Raw genomic sequence first — 17,653 nt, 5'->3', positions numbered from 1 at the left:
TTAAAGATGGCTCTACAGAAGGGATTTAGTGAAAATGGGGACCAGGTCTTGACAGTGGAGGGTCACAGGCTCCAACTGTGGGGGTGTAGATGATCTCAGGGCAAGGTCAGAAACAAGGTCAAGTCACCTTCTTGGGATCTATGTTTCTAGGTGCACTGAGATGCTGGCAAAATGGCCTTCCAGGTGTGACAAGGGGGCTGGAGGCAGTGTGCTGGTTAAATCAAGGAAAAGCCCAAGCCTCTTGCTGTGCACACAGGAGCTCTGTAAAGTGAGGATCATAACCGTACCTGCTTCACAGTGTTTCTGGGAAGATTATGTGGGCCGGTGGGTGTCCAGGGCTTCCAGACACGAGGCTTGCCACCTGGGGTGTTGGGGGGGGAGCTCTTTCACGAGTGAGTGAAGTGTAATATTTTCATACAGAACATTCACAGCTCAACATTGGCGGACCTACCTCATCAAAGTTAGCTCTTATCACAGTGTCCAGGATTCTCTGGCAGTGTGTTCTGTACATCATGATGAAGGTAGAAACCTGAGGGGATAGGTGGGGGGTCAGCGACAAGAGCAGGTATCAGTACACAGCATGGCTGTCCTGGGAGCTTTAGTGCTGATTTCATTCATTCCCTGGGGGAGGGGTAGATTTAACCTAACACCTGCTCAGTCCGCAAGACCTGCCGAGGGCTAAATGCCAAACACCCAAGTGTGTTTGGCTACCAGGGCCCCTCGCCCCATGGTATCAAATACTGATTTCTCTCTCTGCCCTCCTCCATCCCGAGACTGGTGGGCTTCAGGGAAACCAAACTGTTATGTTGTTCATGCTCATGTACCGGGCACCCACAGAGAGCAGCGGAGCTGACGGAATCATGGTTAATACACTGAAAAAGAGCAAACTCAGTGTGCGTTTTAATAAGTGCTTCTGCCAAAGTCATCATAGATATTTGGAAATTCTCTGGAATCTACATAAAGAAGAAAGAGAGAGAGAGAGAGAGAGAGGGAGAGAGAGAGAATGAATTTCTCTCCCTTTCCATTTATCTGGGACTTTTGAAGCCACGGCAGGGAAGTTAGTTGATGAAAAAGCAAATTTAATTAAAAGAAAAATAAGATGTATCTAGTTATCTTAGATTTAAAGTGTCCTTGGCAGATTCAAGTTCATTCCCTTCATATCAGGACACAGACATCATCGAAATGTTACCGTAAATGAGCTTGAACAGGCATTGTCTCCCCTCAGCTACGAGCCTCCTCAAAGCAGGACTTGTGTGTCACTTTCTACCATATTGGCTGCCAGTGTGGTGTGCAGGATTAATAGATGCTGGTCACGGTTAGGGGTGTGATGCCCAGAGGGGAGCTTCCCCAGGCGTAATTTTTCTCATCATTAACTACAAGTACCCTGTGACCAAAGGTATTTAGTTCTCTCTTGTCTGTGGGACTGTGATTTGTCCAATTCCCCTGTGGGCACATGGGAGAATAAACTTTATCCGTTGCAAAAGCAATCCAGAAAAGGGGGGGGTTCTCCCTCGTCAAGTGTGACACTGTGACATAGGACAGCTCTGAGGAAGTTCAGCAGACAGGTGACACGTAGAAAGAAGCAGACAAGCCAGAGGTAGACACACAGACAATTAAGTGACATGATAAAGTTTGAAGTTTTAGCATAATTTTGGATTTATAGAAGAGTTGTGAAGGTAATACAGGGAGTTACCTTGCCATACACCTAACACTGAGTTTCCCTGATTGCTGATTAACATCTTAGACAAATGTGGAACGTTTGCCATGACTAATTAACTAATACTGATAGGGTATTGTTAGCCACATCTCTACATGTTAGGGGCTTTGTTTTGAACCTAGGCCACCACGCATGCTAGGTAATGACCACTGAGCTATCTATATTAGCTATATCTATATCTATACATCTCTTTTTTTTGGGGGGGGGTTTCGAGGTAGGGTCTTGCTCTAGCTCAGGCTGACCTGGAATTCACTATGTTGTCTCAGGGTGACCTCGAACTCATGGCGATCCTCCTTCCTCTGCCTCCCAAGTGCTGGGATTAGAGGCGTGTGCCACCATGCCTAGCAAATCTCTATTTTTTTTTTTTTGCATGAGTTTGTGGGTGTGGTGTGTGCATGCATGTCTGTATGCGTGTTTGTATGGGGGTTCATGTGGAGGCCAGATGTTAACACTGGGTATCTTCCTTGATGCCTTGCCACCTTACTTGCTGAAGCAGGGTGTCTCTCTTGAACCTGGAGCTCCTTTATTCAGCTAGTCTAAAGAGGAAGTTTGCCCTGGGGGTCCCGGATGTCTCTACCTCCTATGTAGTGGGATTACAGATAGGCCACAATGCCCACCTGGCATTCCTGTGGGCACTGGGGGTCCAAATTCACTTGTGTGGCAAATACTTTCCTGACCTTAGCCACAGACCCCACATCTCCAGTTTTTTTTCAGCCAGCCACTGCTTTGCCATTAAATGTGGTGGGTATGTGTGTGTGGTGGGTGGGGGTGAAAATTAGGGAGACAGAGAGAGAGAAAGAGAGGTGCCACCCACCCCCAACAATCACCTCAGGTTGGGTTACCTTCTCCTCAGGCAGACTGGCTGGCAAATTTAGGTCTTTGACATTTGGAAATTCTGGCAGCAAGGTTCCGAGTTTGGACCGGGGTGAATATGCCACTGTCTGTTTGCTGACTTCTTTCTTGCCTGTCTCGCTCACCCAGGAAGCTCCTTTCTTGGAATACATCACATCATAATATTGGGAGCTCTCCTTCACTGCTATGCCATAGTAATGGTACCTGGGTGACATAGAAAGAGATGGGGGGGGCACATGGACCATTGTTAGGAAGGATTGTCTGAGTTGGAGGGTGTTGTCCAAGGTCAAGGATGGCTGGACACATCCTACCTTGGGCTAGAAGAGTTAACTATATTTCTATAAGGCTTGACATCTTTGAAGTCTCCAATTACACCCAAGTTCCATGTTGCTACCCATCAATCAGGCAGGTAAAAATAACTAAAATTGCCTCCTACAGAAAATGTTAAGTCAAATACTTTGCAAAACAGAGAGGAGATGAAAAAAAAATTTTCTATTTGTACCTGATCTCTTATGTCTACTAAATACCACACCATGGGCACAGCACTGAGTGTCCCCTGCTGTGGGGACCCAAGCAGCAGGGCATGTTCATGACTGCTAATTGTACCACCATCAGAAATTCATCTGGCCTAAGATTTTCTTCATCAGTAAATGCTCGTCTCACAGAACTAGACTTATTTAAAAAATTTATCTCTATTTATTACTTGAGAGAGACAGAGAGAGGTAAAGAGGCAGAGAGAGAGAATGGGTCTTCAGCCACTGCAAACAAATTCCAGATGCATGCACTACCTTGTGCATCTGGCTGACGTGGGTCCTGGGGAATCAAACTAGGGTTCTTTGACTTTGCAGATAAGTGCCTTAACCATCCCAGAACTAGATTTTTAAACAGATACATCCAGTGCTTTGGTTGACACTGGATGTCAAAGCCCAGAACTTTCTGTTAACTCACAATGGCCTCCATCACAGCATTCTTTTCAATTAAGAGCAACATAATTTGCATTTTATTTGCATTATTCATCTTTAGTTACAACCCAGTGAGCACTATGTGCTGAGCACTTTGTGTGTTGATTTGTAAATAGTCCTATGAAATGAGGCTTATTGCAATCTCTCTGAAGACAAGGAAATGGAGGTGAGGCAACTCAAGATCACAGAGCAATGTAGGGCAAGAACGGGTTCTTGGCCACAGGTCTATTGGTCGACAAGGCCACTTTGCTCTACGGATGCAGACCATGGCTTGGCAGTATTATAAACTTCCATGTGCATCAGAATTACTGATAGAGCTTAATCAACATACAGATTCGTAGGTCCCTTGTCCTACTGATTTAAAACATTTGAGACTGGGGCCCAAGAATCTGCAGAAACCTGCAGTGCAGCCTACTGTGGGCACCTTCATCAGCTTGATATCTCCAGGGATGAGCCCTTGATACCCGTTATCTTATTTAACCTCACAAAATCCCCACGAGGCTAGAACCAGTTCCTATCCCTATGAGGAAATTGAGGTGGGGAGTGTTTAAGTAGCACTCCAGAAGTAGCCAGTGCGTAAGTAAGAGAGGCAGGATTTGAACCTCTAAAATGCTTTTCACCACTAAGCCTGCGATTCTGAGGCTTTACCTAGCAATAAGAATGGCACCCCCCAGAACAGATGACAGCCTCCTGCCCCACCCCAAGATTCCAAGTTAGTGGGTGTACTTTAAATTCACACAGCCCCCACGGCAATATTAAGGCCACTCATGGGGCTCCTTTTCAGAAATAGTGCACAACATTATCAACTACTTTTCTCTCCCCATTGGTGACTGGTGATGGGTACAAGGCAGCATTCTGAGCCTCGGGAAAGGTGCAAACAGGAGGGGAAGAAGAGATGGGTACATGTCAACTTCCCTCTCCCAACCCCTTCCTGCCATTACCATTCGGTGAAGTTTCCATCCAGTGGGTAGCTCGCATCCATCTGCATGCCTCCTGGGACGAAGAACTCAGGCCCTCCGCAGGCAGCCCAGTTCATTTTCAGCCGATATAGTTGTCGGAAAGTTCTTTGTGTGGGGCTAGTAACTGCAGTCTGGGCCCTTCTACTGCCCAACTGTCACATAACTGCCTTTCCATGGGACGGCACTCCATGGGGGAGGGGCTGGTTCCAATGTCTCCAGAGGTGCCCTTCTGATGGGAAGACAGTTATGATATACGTTCCTAACTTTCAAATGTTCTCCTTTATAACTTCTTAAGGTCAAGGTAGTCACATCTGAACATATGATATTTATATGTGTTGTAATCACAGTGAAGCTACTGCTTTGGTCCCGGCTCAGTTTTTCTACTTTGGTTCTAGGGGGATGTGACATCACTCTTCACTAGCCACATTTCTTCCATTAAGATAAATTTGCTCAGGGACTTCCTCCGTAGGGCCGTGTTGTTGTAGGTTGGAGACTCAAGTTGGTTAAATATGTGAATGACGTGGGAGGATCCTTAGGAAAGAGGGTACTAAACAGCTCTGATAAGCCAGAACTTTCACAAAGCATATTGGGCTGGGGAGATGACTCAAGCCCTTCAAGGCACTGGCTGGCTAAGGTTTGATCCCCAAGACCCACATAAAGTCAGGTGTGCACTGAGGGTCTCATGCGTTTGGAGTTCGTTTGCACTAGCAATAGACCCTGGTGTGTCCATGCTCTCTCTTGCCCTCAAAAAAAAAAAAAAAAAAAAGCCCCAGAAATATTTAAAAGATAAATTAAAATAAAAATTAAAAAGATGTTGCCCAGTTTGCCAGCCTGTAGGTTAAACACACACACACAAAGAAGAAAAGACCCCCCCTGCCACAAAAGGTAAACTGAAGAAAACTCTCCAAGTTCATGAAGGATGGGAAACCTTCATGTTTTATGTTTACCTTCCTTAATCTCCAACTTCATTATCTACCTCTGTTTTGACTCTTCTAAGCAACTGTCAATAATGGGCTGGAGCCAGTGGTTTTTCAAGGACCATGAGCTAGACAAAGATGATGCATTTTCATTCATGCAGCATCCTTCCATTCATCTACTCATCTATTCAACAGTACTTTTCCTTTTCTTTTTGATGTTTCTGATATATCATTCTGTAGCTCAAGCTGGTCTCAAATTCTCTATGTAGCCTAGGATGGCCTTGAACTCACAGTCCTCCTGCCTTGGGGTCCCAAATGCTAAGATTATAAGTGTGTGCCACCACTCCTCACTCAACTAGGATTTTCAATCACCTACTGTTTGCTCACCAGCAAACCAGGAAGAGAGAGTCTGGCTTTTGTGCTGTATAAATTTACCAAGGTCAAAAGCTCATTTTAAAACAAACGCCAGACGTTTTCTTTATAACCGGATAGGTTTGTTCTTCACTGTGGTCACCTTGGGAAATAAGCCATTAAGAATTTATTCCAAGATGTTCTTTGTTCAAACATTTTCTGAAAGTCCCTTTGGAAGTGGTCCCAAGAGTTTTTGAGCCACACACAAAAAAAGTTAGCCTTATTATTTTCATAACTTTACCAAAAAGGGTTTTTCCCAATTTGATCATCCATTTTCTTCCCCTCCCTTTCTCAAAATCATTTCTTCCCTGCCACCCTTGGGAGACAAGAATGTCCTGCCCAAAGCCAGGTGTGATGGCCCATATCTGCAATCCTTGTACTCTGGAGGAGAAAGGAAGAGGATCAGGAGTTCAAGGTCATCCTCTGCTATGCCATTAGTTCCAGGCCATCCTGGGCTACATAAAAAACTGTCTCAAAACAAAACAAAAAGCCCAGAATGTACTGCGCAGGGTCATCTTAAGTCACTGGGGGCTTGGGATGTTGCTCTGGGTGACAGGCAGTATGGGCATGCTTTTTTATATCCCTTTAGAAGCAATACTTAGAAGTCCTTCCTATATGGTGGATTTTCACAAAAAAATAAATGTTTCAGTGTATTATAGCTCACTGTATGCTCACCTGCTCTGCATGGTGTAAGGTTTAGAATGCTGAATAAGAAGGCACCCTCTAGTGGAGTTGAGGTGCACATTAGCATAATAAAGGTTCTTAGAAGTCTTGAAGTAAAGGAGGCTGTTGAACTCAGCGCCAGCCTAGCTTGTGTGGCCGTTTTCCTTACTCACGGAACACTGATTTTAAAAGGTTCCCTGAAACCTCCTTGGAGGCAAGTCCTTTAGTCCAGACTGTACTGATGTGGGATAGGCTGAAGATCCCTTCTCTCGGATACACACCTGGAGACAGGTGTCCTCATGGCCTTTCCCCCTCAAGACTTCCTTAAACATCACCTTCTCTAGAAGACCTTTTGTCCTCTCTTTTCTTCTCAACCACAACCTTCTTTGTTGGAAAACTTAGCCTCCTTTTCCCTTTCTATCTTTCCCAAAAGGGAGTTCCCAGCACCTGGCATAAAGATCTTGGCAGGCAGAATGTGTGAAGCAAGCTAAACACCATGCTTTGTGCTCGTAAACCCAGCAGTTAGGAGAGGCTGAGGCAGGAGGATTACCATGAGTTCAATGTGGTGGGTTTTAAGACCAACCTGGGCCACAGAGTAAGATTCTGTCTCATTTTAAGAAAGAAAGATAGACTATTGATAGGTGATAGACAGATAGATGATAAATAGATGATAGATAGATAGATAGATGATAGATAGATAGATAGATAGATAGATAGATAATAGATAGGTAGGATAGATGATAGGCAGATAGGTAGGTAGATAGATAGGCAGACAGATGATGGATAGATAGATAAGAGAGTGAAGCAGATGTTGGCTCATTGAAGGATCTGAGGAGAGGGAGTGTGTCGTAGGTACACAGAGGGGCTGGACCCTTCTGCCCCCCCCCCCCATGGGGCTAATGTAGGTTTATGCCTCCGACCTACTGCATACTGTTGGAGCAGAGACTGCCCAGCCAAACAGTCTAAGCATTGTCACCTGAAGACACTAAGATGTCACAGGTGTTCCTTGAAACGATGCCTCACCACTTTGACAAAGAATACCTGAGGCCAGGGTGGCACAAAACCCAACAGCATCAGGCAACCAGGCCAAGGGTTTAGGAGGATCGGCCTGTCTTGGAGGGAGCCTGGCTGTCTGGGCCCAGAGACCTCCTGCAAGCCTGGGACGGAGCTCGGGAGCGGCAGCCTGGGGGCCAGAGCCTGCCGCAGGGCCCGGCGAGGAGTGCTCCGTGGGTGGGTGTCCAGTGCTTACTTTGACTGTCCTCGGGTCCCGAGTCTTCTCGTGGTTAGCTGAGGAAACTGCTGCCTTATGATCTGTAGGGCGACACAAGAAAAGATAGAAAAAGATAAAAGCTGGGGTGCAGTAACCGAGTTTGATGAGTAGCACCCCTAAAAAGGGAGGGAAACAGAGGTCCTGGTCGCTGTGACCCTGGAGAAGATGCGTAGCACGGGGAGGGCAGCTGAGGAGCACCTAGATGACAGAGCACTCGGGTCAGATGCTGGCAGAGGGGCTCCCCACATGGAGGCCTCCCTCCCTTCACCTAGTTAAGCACCGCCCTGGCCCGGGGGGCGCCGCTTCCTGATTAGAACCTTCCAGCGCTTCCATCACATCTGCAACCGAACCCACCCTCAGCTCTGCGGCCGGACCCTGCGTACCTCCTGACCTTCCTACCCCGTAGCTGGCACCCTGCCCCCTAAGATGACCCTGAAGGAACACAGGGTCATCCAGGTTTCACAAGATTGGCCCCATCTCTGAGGAAGCCCTTCAGCCTCTTGAGCAAGATCCCTCAGCCCCAGAGGCCACCCGAGACCAGCCAGCGCTCAGCAACACGAGTCCCTCACTACTGCCTGGCCCTGCTTTATGTCTTATCACTCAGGCCCGCCTGAGACCATCGAGGCCACATCTTTGCTGAGCGCTTACTTCAGGTCCCCTTCTACTTGAGCTCAGCGTGATTGAAAGCAAGGCCCTCATACAAGGCCCTGCGTACTGGAAGACCTCAGTTTGCCGGCTGGCTGAAGGACTGAGGTTCTGATTCCTACAGAGGGTTCTCTGCCCAGGAGAGGACCGCAACAGCTGTGAGCTAGGATGATCATGTGGACTTTCAAGAAATCTAGAGGAGGGCTGGAGAGATGGCTTAGCGGTTAAGCGCTTGCCTGTGAAGCCTAAGGACCCCGGTTCGAGGCTCGGTTCCCCAGGTCCCACGTTAGCCAGATGCACGAGGGGGCGCACGCGTCTGGAGTTCGTTTGCAGTGGCTGGAGGCCCTGGTGCGCCCATTCTCTCTCTCTCCCTCTATCTGTCTTTCTATGTCTGTCGCTCTCAAATTAAAAAAAAAAAAAGAAATCTAGAGGAGAGACTGCTTGCTGAGCTGGGGAGGCCCATCTTCCTTGGTGCTCACTGAGGTGATGTTTGTGTGCAAGGAATTTTGGGGTTGGGCAACCTGGATTCGATCTGGGCTCAGCCATTTGTGAGGTGGAGGGACTTTGGGGGCAAGTTAGTTCACATTCAGATGACTCAGTCTCACCAGTTTTTGAAATGGAAGTGATAATAACCTCTACACTAGAGAATTCTTGTGAAAATTTCAAAAGCAAACATATGTGAGTAGTTTGCAGCAGAGTCCCAGTGCTTAGCACGTACTCAGTAAATGTAATCGATTATTCCCACTATTCTCATGACTCACCTCCCTTGACTTTCAGAGGGTTTACGTCTTAAGCTTAACCCGCCGTGCTCTTCCCTCTGGCTCAGCTGCCCATGGCCACAGAGATGTGGCTGAACACTGCCCTGCCTGAGAAAAGATGCTGTGCCTGACTCCCCACTGGTGGACCACAGGCCTCGAGGGTTGTCTCTAGACATGGGGAAGAATCTCTTTGGTCCCATCCGCACTCCTTTCTATCCACACCAGTACTCTCATTGACTTACCTCACTTGTTCAAAAAACGGGCACCATGACCACGTTGGTTGTCTGAACTTGGGCATATACAAATAATCTCTGGGCCTTAATTTCCTCCTATGCTATCGAAAGGTTTACGAGTTATGTAGTCCACTCTGACTGGAAAAGGGGGGGCGTAATTAAATAGAAACTAAGAACCTGGAATGCATGAAGACTGCCTACTTTGGCATGTGAAGGGGCCCAGCTGGCACCCCCAGTGTGGACTGGCAGCATGGCTTCGTCTCAGAACAAGGGACAGAAGGGTAGCTCTCAGAATGCTCAGAGAACCTAATGGGAGGACATCATAAAACCACTTTGGGGACATTAGCAAGGGCTTTAAAAATATCACTTCAAGCTGGGCATGGTGGCACACACCTTTAATCCCAGCACTCGGGAGGCAGAGGTAGGAGGATCGCTGTGAGTTTGAGGCTACCCTGAGATTTCATGGAAATAATCTATAAAGTAAGAATAAGGCAAGTGTGGGGCTTCTAAGAGAAAAAAAAAATTGGAAAGAATATGAATGTCACATAACAGAGAACTATTATATACACTCAATAGGATTCATGCGGCTATTAAGATAGTGACAGAAACGGTCATAACATGAAAAGTGCTCATAACAGAGGGTGAGAAAGCAGACCTTGAGCTATGTCCATGCTAAGACTGCAGGCTTTTCTTGGACAAGTGCAGGAACGGACAGGGGGCGTGGGATGGTGGGTAGAACAAAAAGAATTCTGTATGATCTCTGTAAACTAAGCCAACCTTTATGCAAATAGGAAAGGGTTTTCTTATTAAGAATGTTTCTAATTGTCAAAAAAAAAAAAAGTACAAAATAATCTCAAACGAGGCGCCAAAAATTGACTGGAATGCTATAGTGCTAGTTTTGCTTTTTTCTTCTCTCTTTAAAAAGTCAGTCATTCCCGCCCCCCCCCCCCCCCCCCCCCCCGTAAACCGTCCACGGATAATAAAAGAGAGCAGCGTTGTTTTGTTTGGTTGCTAAGCCTGATTATCACTTGATTTAGGGGACTGCCTGAGTTCTGAAACCCTGCTCACTGTTTACTCCTCTGGTATCCCACACAACACCCACTGAGCAAACAGGCAGGCCCTGGTGCCTGCCCTTGGCTCGGGGGACCAAGGGCTGCAGATGCTAGTCTACAGATGTGCCAAAGGCCACTGGGAAATGGGGACGGGCCTCGGGGAGCCATTTGCTCTTCCTCCATGAGTCAATAAGACCTACGGTCTGTGTGTTTGTCGTTCTTTGTCCTGTCATGACATGAGCCTGGGAATTCACTGACCAACTTAACCTGTGATTCCCCTGTTGCTGGTGCTTTTCGCTTACTTCTTCTGAATGACTGGTGCATCTACATGAACTACATCACATTATGCTCAGTCCGCCGAGGCACAACGGGGAGCCATGACTCCTGTCCTCCTTACCCTTCTCAACCCTCTGTCCTGGCGACTCTGCCTTCCTGACACCTCCTGAGCCTACCATCTTCTGTCTGAGTCCACTCATCTCTTTCCTGGACCACAGGTGCGCTCTGCCTAGCTGGCTGCCAAACACTCAAATCCACTGTGCTCCCTTCACCTCTCCTCTCCGAGTCTCCTTTTGTGAATCCCATCCACATCAGACTCTGCTTGGAGTTGTGCAACTCTACGAAGGCTTTCCAGGTCCCCACCCCAGGACCTTCCACGTGTGGCTCCCTTCCTGTCCGGGCAGCTGTGTCCTGACCGTGCAGCATGTGCGCTACGCCTCCACAAGTCTTCCCAAGTTCTCCTTCGCAAGCTACCACGGTGCCGGCCACTTCCAATCTGTGTCCAACCTGTGGTCATGTCCCATCCTGCGTCCATCTTGACTACAACCCGATTCTACCCACATCTGCCCATCTTTCCAGCCTGGGACCCTAATCTCACACTTGGGTTTCTGAAATGGTCTCCTCGTTACTCTGGGTCTAGTTATGCCGCAATATGACCACTTCTCTGTGATGGCTATAGACAAGGTTCCAACCCACCAAGGCCATCATTAACCCTGCCACATTGCCTGTGGCATTAACTGTCATCTTGCCTGAAGGACGGTTCATCTCAGTGCCTTTCTCTCAGACCACCTCCCTTCTCCTTCTCCTCTTCTTCTTCCTCCTCTTTTTCTTCTGCTCCTCTTCCTCTTTCTCCTTCCAACAGCTAAAAAGTTCTACCTGATGGGCCCTGCTTTCACTCCAGCTCACCCCCCCCCCAGACTCCACACATTGGCCATGGGCTGCTGCTTCCAAGGGTCACAAAGTCACTGTGCTCCCTCACTCCAGACTCTCCCTCGGCTCCTTGTGGTCTAGTTCCTTCTTGCCCTTTGCCCAGCATTGACTCGTGCTCCAAATCTCAGCTCGGGCCTTAGTTCTCCCCAGAAACATTCCCTCAGCTAACAGTTTGGTGAACACAATTATGTAGCCCATGAAATCATTTTAATCATTGCTTTCAAAATGACAACATTGTGTATGTTATAGTATAAATGTGTTGCTTGAGCATGTACATATCATAAAATGGCTAAATTGAGCTGATTGACATATGCCTTGTCTCATATTCTCATCTCTTTGTGTGGGAGGTGATAACACTTAAAACATACTCTCAATGCAATTTTCAAGAATACAAAACACTATTATCAACTATAGTCACATATAGTCATGTATCTTGCACAATAAACATCTTGAACTTGCCCCTTTTTGTAAGTAAAAATTTGCATACACTGACCAATATCTCCCCAGAATTCTGGTCCTATTTATTCAGTGCTGGGAATGGAACCCAGGGGCTCTTCATGCCAGGCAAGTGCTCCGCTACTGAGCCATGTCCCCAGGGTGCCATAAGATTATTTTTGTCCATTTTTTGCTGGGTGTGGTGGCACATGCCTTTATGAGAGAGAGAAAATAAAAGAAAGAGAGAATGGAAAGAGAGAATTGGCACACCAGGACCTCACCCACTGCAATCGAACTCCAGACACGTGTGCCACCTTGTGTGCATGTGTGACCTTGTGAGCTCGCAATACCCTGTGCACCTGGATTACGTGGGAGTGGAGAGTAGAACATGGGTCCTTAGGCTCCGCAGGCAAGCGCCTTCACCACTAGGCCATCTCTGCAGCCCTTTTCTGCGATGGCCTCATTGATCCACGGCCTCAATAACCACAATAGGCTGGATAATGGGACAGGCTTAGATGTGTTCAGTGATATTGACTAAGTCCTTGTATGAGCTGCCTTCTTGCGAGGCCCTAGGGAATACGATACTGGGTAAAACAGAAACAACCTCTGTTCACGAAACTTAAGTCTTAGCACGCGATGACCAAGGTTAAACAGATGAATGAAACCGCTATCTTAAGGCAGAGAAGTGCCCAGGGGAGAACAAAAGAACAGGGTGTTGAGACAGGGAACAAGGGAGCAGCCGTGCCATTCTGTTTACTTGTTTAAGAAGTCTATGATGACGTGGCATCTGAGAAGCGACTTGAGGACAGTAAGGGATTGCACGCTGTGGATATTCGGGAGAAGTTTCCAGAAGGAAACAGCCACTGCAAAGGCCCTAGGGTGGGAGGCAGTTTGACTCGTTCCAGGAAGGACAAGGGCTGATGGCGCTGAAGCCAGGTGAGAGGAAGTGAGGGGGAATGAGGGAGAGAGGAGGTCAGGAGGCTGGGAGCTTTCCACGGGGCAGGGCTGGGGGTGCCTTGAAGAGCTTTGTGAGCGCATCTGCTTATACTGGGTGAGCTGGGAGGCTTTAGAAGGCCTTAAGGGAGGGAGTGGTGATGGGATCTGACTGGCCTTTCCGAAAGGATCCATCTGGCTGCTCAGTATAGAACTAACTGGTGGGGGAGCAAGGGTGAGGCAGGAAGACCAGTCAGCAGGCTGCTGCCGTGGCCCAGGCAAGGCACAAGATGGCTGAGTTCATCCATTCATGGAGTCAAGAATCGAAAGAATGAATAAGTCATTCCTTTTCACCAGCCACTAAAGTTATTTGTTGTATATTAATAGAGCTATAAGAAATATCTCAACTGGGTGTGGTGGCGCGTGCCTTTAATCCCAGCACTTGGGAGGCAGAGGTAGGAGGATCACTGTGAGTTCGAGGCCACCCTGAGACTCCATAGTGAATTCCAGGTCAGCCTGTACCAGAGTGAGACCCTAACCTCGAAAAACTAAAAAAAAAAAGTAATCTCTATGCACGGTGATTTCTTCTTGCCATGTGTTTATGTATCAAGCCCCCTCAGGCTCTCATGCTTACACAGGAAGCATCCTTACCCACCAAGGCATCTGGCCAGCCACTCATTTTTCTTAAACATACATATGTATATATATGTATATTTAACATTTTTTATTTTATTTAATTTATTCATTTATTTGACAGAGGGAAAGAGGGAGAGAGAGAGAATGGCACACCACTGCAAACAAAGTCCAGACACATGCTCCCCCTTGTGCATCTGTCTAATGTGGGTCCTGGGGAACGGAACCTGGCTCCTTTGGCTTTGCAGGCAAATATCTTAACTGCTAAGCCATCCGTCCAGCCCCCCCCACCTTTTTTGTTTTTTGGTTTTTTGAGGTAGAGTCTCACTCTGGTCCAGGCTGACCTGGAATTCACTATGTAGTCTCAGGGTGGCCTTGAACTCATGGCCATCCTCCTATCTCTGCCTCCCGAGTTCTGGGATTAAAGGCGAGCGCCACCACGCCCGGCTCCATTTTTTTAAGAATCCAAACTCAAGTCCTCATGCTTGCATGGCAAGCCCTTTACCCACTGAGCTGTCTCCCTAGCCCCTGATTTTTTTTTTTTTTATTGTTGATAGTTTGTTATTTTTGCATCAGAATAGTTTCTCAGATGCATAGCTACTTGAACAAAGGAGAGAAACTTGTTGACATTCTTAAAACACTCTAATCAAACTGCTATCTTTAAAGTATAAGATGTTTACACATTAAAAAAAATTAAATACTTTATTTATTTGCATAGATTGAGAGAGTAAGAAAGGGTGTTCCCCAAACTCTTTCCACTACAAATGAACGATAGATGCATACGCTGTTTTGTGCATCTTGCTTTACATTGATACTGGAGAATTGAATTCAGGCTGTTAGGCTTTGCAAGCAAGCACCTTTAACCATGAAGCCATCTCCCCAGCACCCATGGGGGAAAAAAAAAGCCAGGAATGTGTTGGTTCTTGCTGGGTCCCTCTAACCAAACAAACAGCATGAGCTCCAGATTGAGTGAGCAGCTGCCTCAAGGAAAAAAAGGTGAAAGATAGAGAGGAGGGTAGTCAAGGTCCTCTGGCTTCTGCACACACATACACACATGAATACCTTCACAAAAAAAAAAAAAGAAGAAGAAGAAGATTTGAGCTGGTGTGAACTGTTTTTATCTGAAAAGATTTGATGGCCCAGTCCACCCTTCTTCATGGAGAGAAAGGAGATTTCAGATAAGTAACTTAGGGGGTGGGGGATGGGAGGAAGGGAGCTGCACCGCATCTCCTCTGGCCCCCATCGAGGTCAGGACTTTTCCCACTCGGAGCAAAGAAAGGGCTACCGCAGATGGGACCTCCTCCCGCAGCCTCAACAAAACCCTGTGGGAAGGGGGTTTGGCTGTTTTTTTTTTTTTTTTTTAAGTGTTTCTTGTGGGCTGCAAATTACAAATGAGTCTCCTCTCCTTTCACCAAATAATCAACTGGACCCTGAAGCTGAAAGCCCGGCACAGTTTCGTTGGAGTCTCAAAGATGCAGGGATGGTTCGGCCCCGCGAAGGCTGTTCAGCTTTTCATTTCTGGAGCAAGACTCAGCAAAGAGCACAGCACTTTTGTGGAGCTGTGAACGGTGAGCTCCACTGTTTGATAGATGAGCAGACGGGCAGGCAGCCCCTCTTTCTTTTTTTTTTGTATGGATTCAATGAAGCCTGCCTAAAGAACACCACATGCTGTTCTAGCTACTGATCTAACATTCCGCAACATCCCAGCCTTCCAAATTCCCTTTAATTACTCATGAATCCCACCCTTCTCTCTTTCAGCCTGGGCAGACAGAGCTGGGGGCTCTGGGGACTATGGGTGGGAAGAGGGGGAGTTCTTCAGAACTGCTCTCACTGGAGCCCCCGAGATGTTTTTAACTGGTGGTGAGTCGCTCATGCACACGCTCCAGGCTGGAGCAAATCCAGTGTGCAGGTTTCCTCCTGCAGAGCTTTGCAGGTGCAATTTTTGTTGTGGTGGTGGTGGTTGTTTTTCAAGGTAGGGTCTCGCTCTAGCCCAGGCTGACCTGGAATTCACTATGTACTCTCAGGGTGGCCTCGATCTCATGGTGATCCTCCTACCTCTGCCTCCCATGTGCTGGGATTAAAGGCGTGCGCCACCACACCCAGTTTGTAGGTGTAATATTTAAAGAAATATGAGTTATATGTAGACAAGCTTTCCTACAATGGCCCTATTGGAAGATGAGGAGAGGTTAGAGTGAAGAGACCACACCCATGATCATCACTGGGCACCACGCAGTATTTAAGGTTGTTACTCTTGATATTAAATTTTACCCTAAAACATCAGAGGAGTGTGGGGTAATAACACTCATTTGACAGCCAAGACCTGTCATTGGCTTTCTCTTGCCCTTATTGTAGCTGATACACACACACCTGGGAGCTAGCAAGGAGTCCACTGACAATTCACAAACTGCCTAGATACGTTGACTGTCCCTTGGTGGTGCCTCAAACAACACCCCCTATAGCCACAGAGGAAAGCCACCCAGACCTGTGATTCTACAGACAGGCTTTGCTTTTGACCCACACCGTATGGTCTTCATTGCCTTTGTCCCCAAACTTAGTCATCAGGCTTTTCCACAAATTCCATCCATCTTCCACAGGCAAAGAGTTGCCTCCAACAAGAAGTGATCTAAAAGAAATTCCAGGGTGACAGAATAAGTACAGATCCTCCCACACAGGGGAGGAGATGGGCTCGTGAGTGTGTGTGTGTGTGTGTGTGTGTGTGTGTGTGTGTGTGGAGTCAAGCATGCTGAAAAGAGTTCTGAAAGGAAAACTGGGGATCCTAGTTCAGGGGTCGTTTGGTTGTGGGGAAAGAACAGCTCTTCAAATAGCAAGACACTAGAAAGATAATGCCATGACAAAGTTCCTGTTTAAAACCCACACTAAGAAATCTCATATGGCTTCTTATTAAAAATATACTTCAGGAACAAATTTTATTCTGAATAAGAGAAAGAAAAGACTCAGGAAAGAAGTTGGTTAAAGGGATGGAATTGTCACACATTTAAGTCTGGAAGTGGCGATCTTTACTTTCTTATGTGGCAAGCAACCTAGCCTCCCACCCCAGAGGGGGAGAAATAATGAAGCTTGGAAGTGAGAATGCAAACTGTGAAACAACCCACCACAGTGCTTCCTTCTCAAAATGAGTGTGTGCTACACACGTTTTATCATCTGGACATACTTCTGTGCACATATGCACACACTTTTGGGTATTGGGCACTGTGAATTGAAGAGGTATAGAATCCTAAAGGGTTTGCAAGAAATTCTTCAAGAAAAGTCTCATAATTTATACAAGAAATACATCTGCTCTAAATGGCAGTAAAACAGAAGTGGAATTTCAAATCACATGTGGGAGTGGATAAAGGGTTCTTTGAAAACTCCCAGTGCTGGGAGCGTAACAACATGGAGGTGGCTACCATGGATGACAAGGGCAAGAAGTCCAGTTCTGTCCTTAGGCTAACTGGATCAAGTGTCATGTGTGCATGAAAATAATGACAGTCGCTGCAGACTGATTTAGCTAGCATGGGGCGAGTTACATAAGATGCAGGTTAAGTCAAAAATGGAATAATTGAGCAGACGCTAATAAGAGGTGCGGGTGGTGATGGCAGTGAGTATGATTTGGGACAGTTTTAGAACAATGGTTTCTCAAAATTGCTCAGGGGGAAGAGCACATAGAAAAGTTGGAACATGCATCTATTAGGGATGATATATTGAAAACATGATGTATTAGAGGCATGAAATGCTGCTATGACAAATGAAAGTCATAGTTATAACTAAGAGTTAGTGAGTGTTTCTATTTACTGGCTATGAGCTAAGCAGTACTTATTGAGTCATTTTCTCAGTAATTCTCCCTGTGGCTGCTGTCATGGTACCAATCCATAGGCAAGAAAACGGGCCCAAAACTGTTAAGAAACAATCCACAGTCTGGCAACAGTAAGTGCTACAGCTGAGGTTCAAAACCAAAAACTGGACTTCAGAATTTTTTACATAGCATTACAGTTAAAAAAATATTAAAT

At 46.7% G+C, this 17,653-nt stretch overlaps 1 protein-coding gene across 1 annotated transcript in view; it reads right to left on the bottom strand.

The window, feature by feature from the left end:
- Rfx4 (regulatory factor X4) overlaps positions 1–17,653 on the bottom strand; it is a 185,243-nt gene that overhangs the window by 73,423 nt on the left and 94,167 nt on the right. Inside the window, exons 5-7 of the mRNA XM_004650240.2 lie at positions 7,731–7,792; positions 2,560–2,773; positions 452–529 (exon numbers count right to left, since the gene is read on the bottom strand). Of these exons, the coding sequence (XP_004650297.1) occupies positions 452–529; positions 2,560–2,773; positions 7,731–7,792 (354 nt within the window). The remainder of the gene's footprint in view (positions 1–451; positions 530–2,559; positions 2,774–7,730; positions 7,793–17,653) is intronic.

The sequence above is a fragment of the Jaculus jaculus genome, chromosome 6 (genome assembly GCF_020740685.1).
Source record: "Jaculus jaculus isolate mJacJac1 chromosome 6, mJacJac1.mat.Y.cur, whole genome shotgun sequence".
In the NCBI taxonomy this organism is placed as follows: domain Eukaryota; kingdom Metazoa; phylum Chordata; class Mammalia; order Rodentia; family Dipodidae; genus Jaculus; species Jaculus jaculus.
The sequence above is the reverse complement of the archived record's forward strand: the minus strand, read 5'-3'. Positions and strand labels throughout refer to the sequence as shown.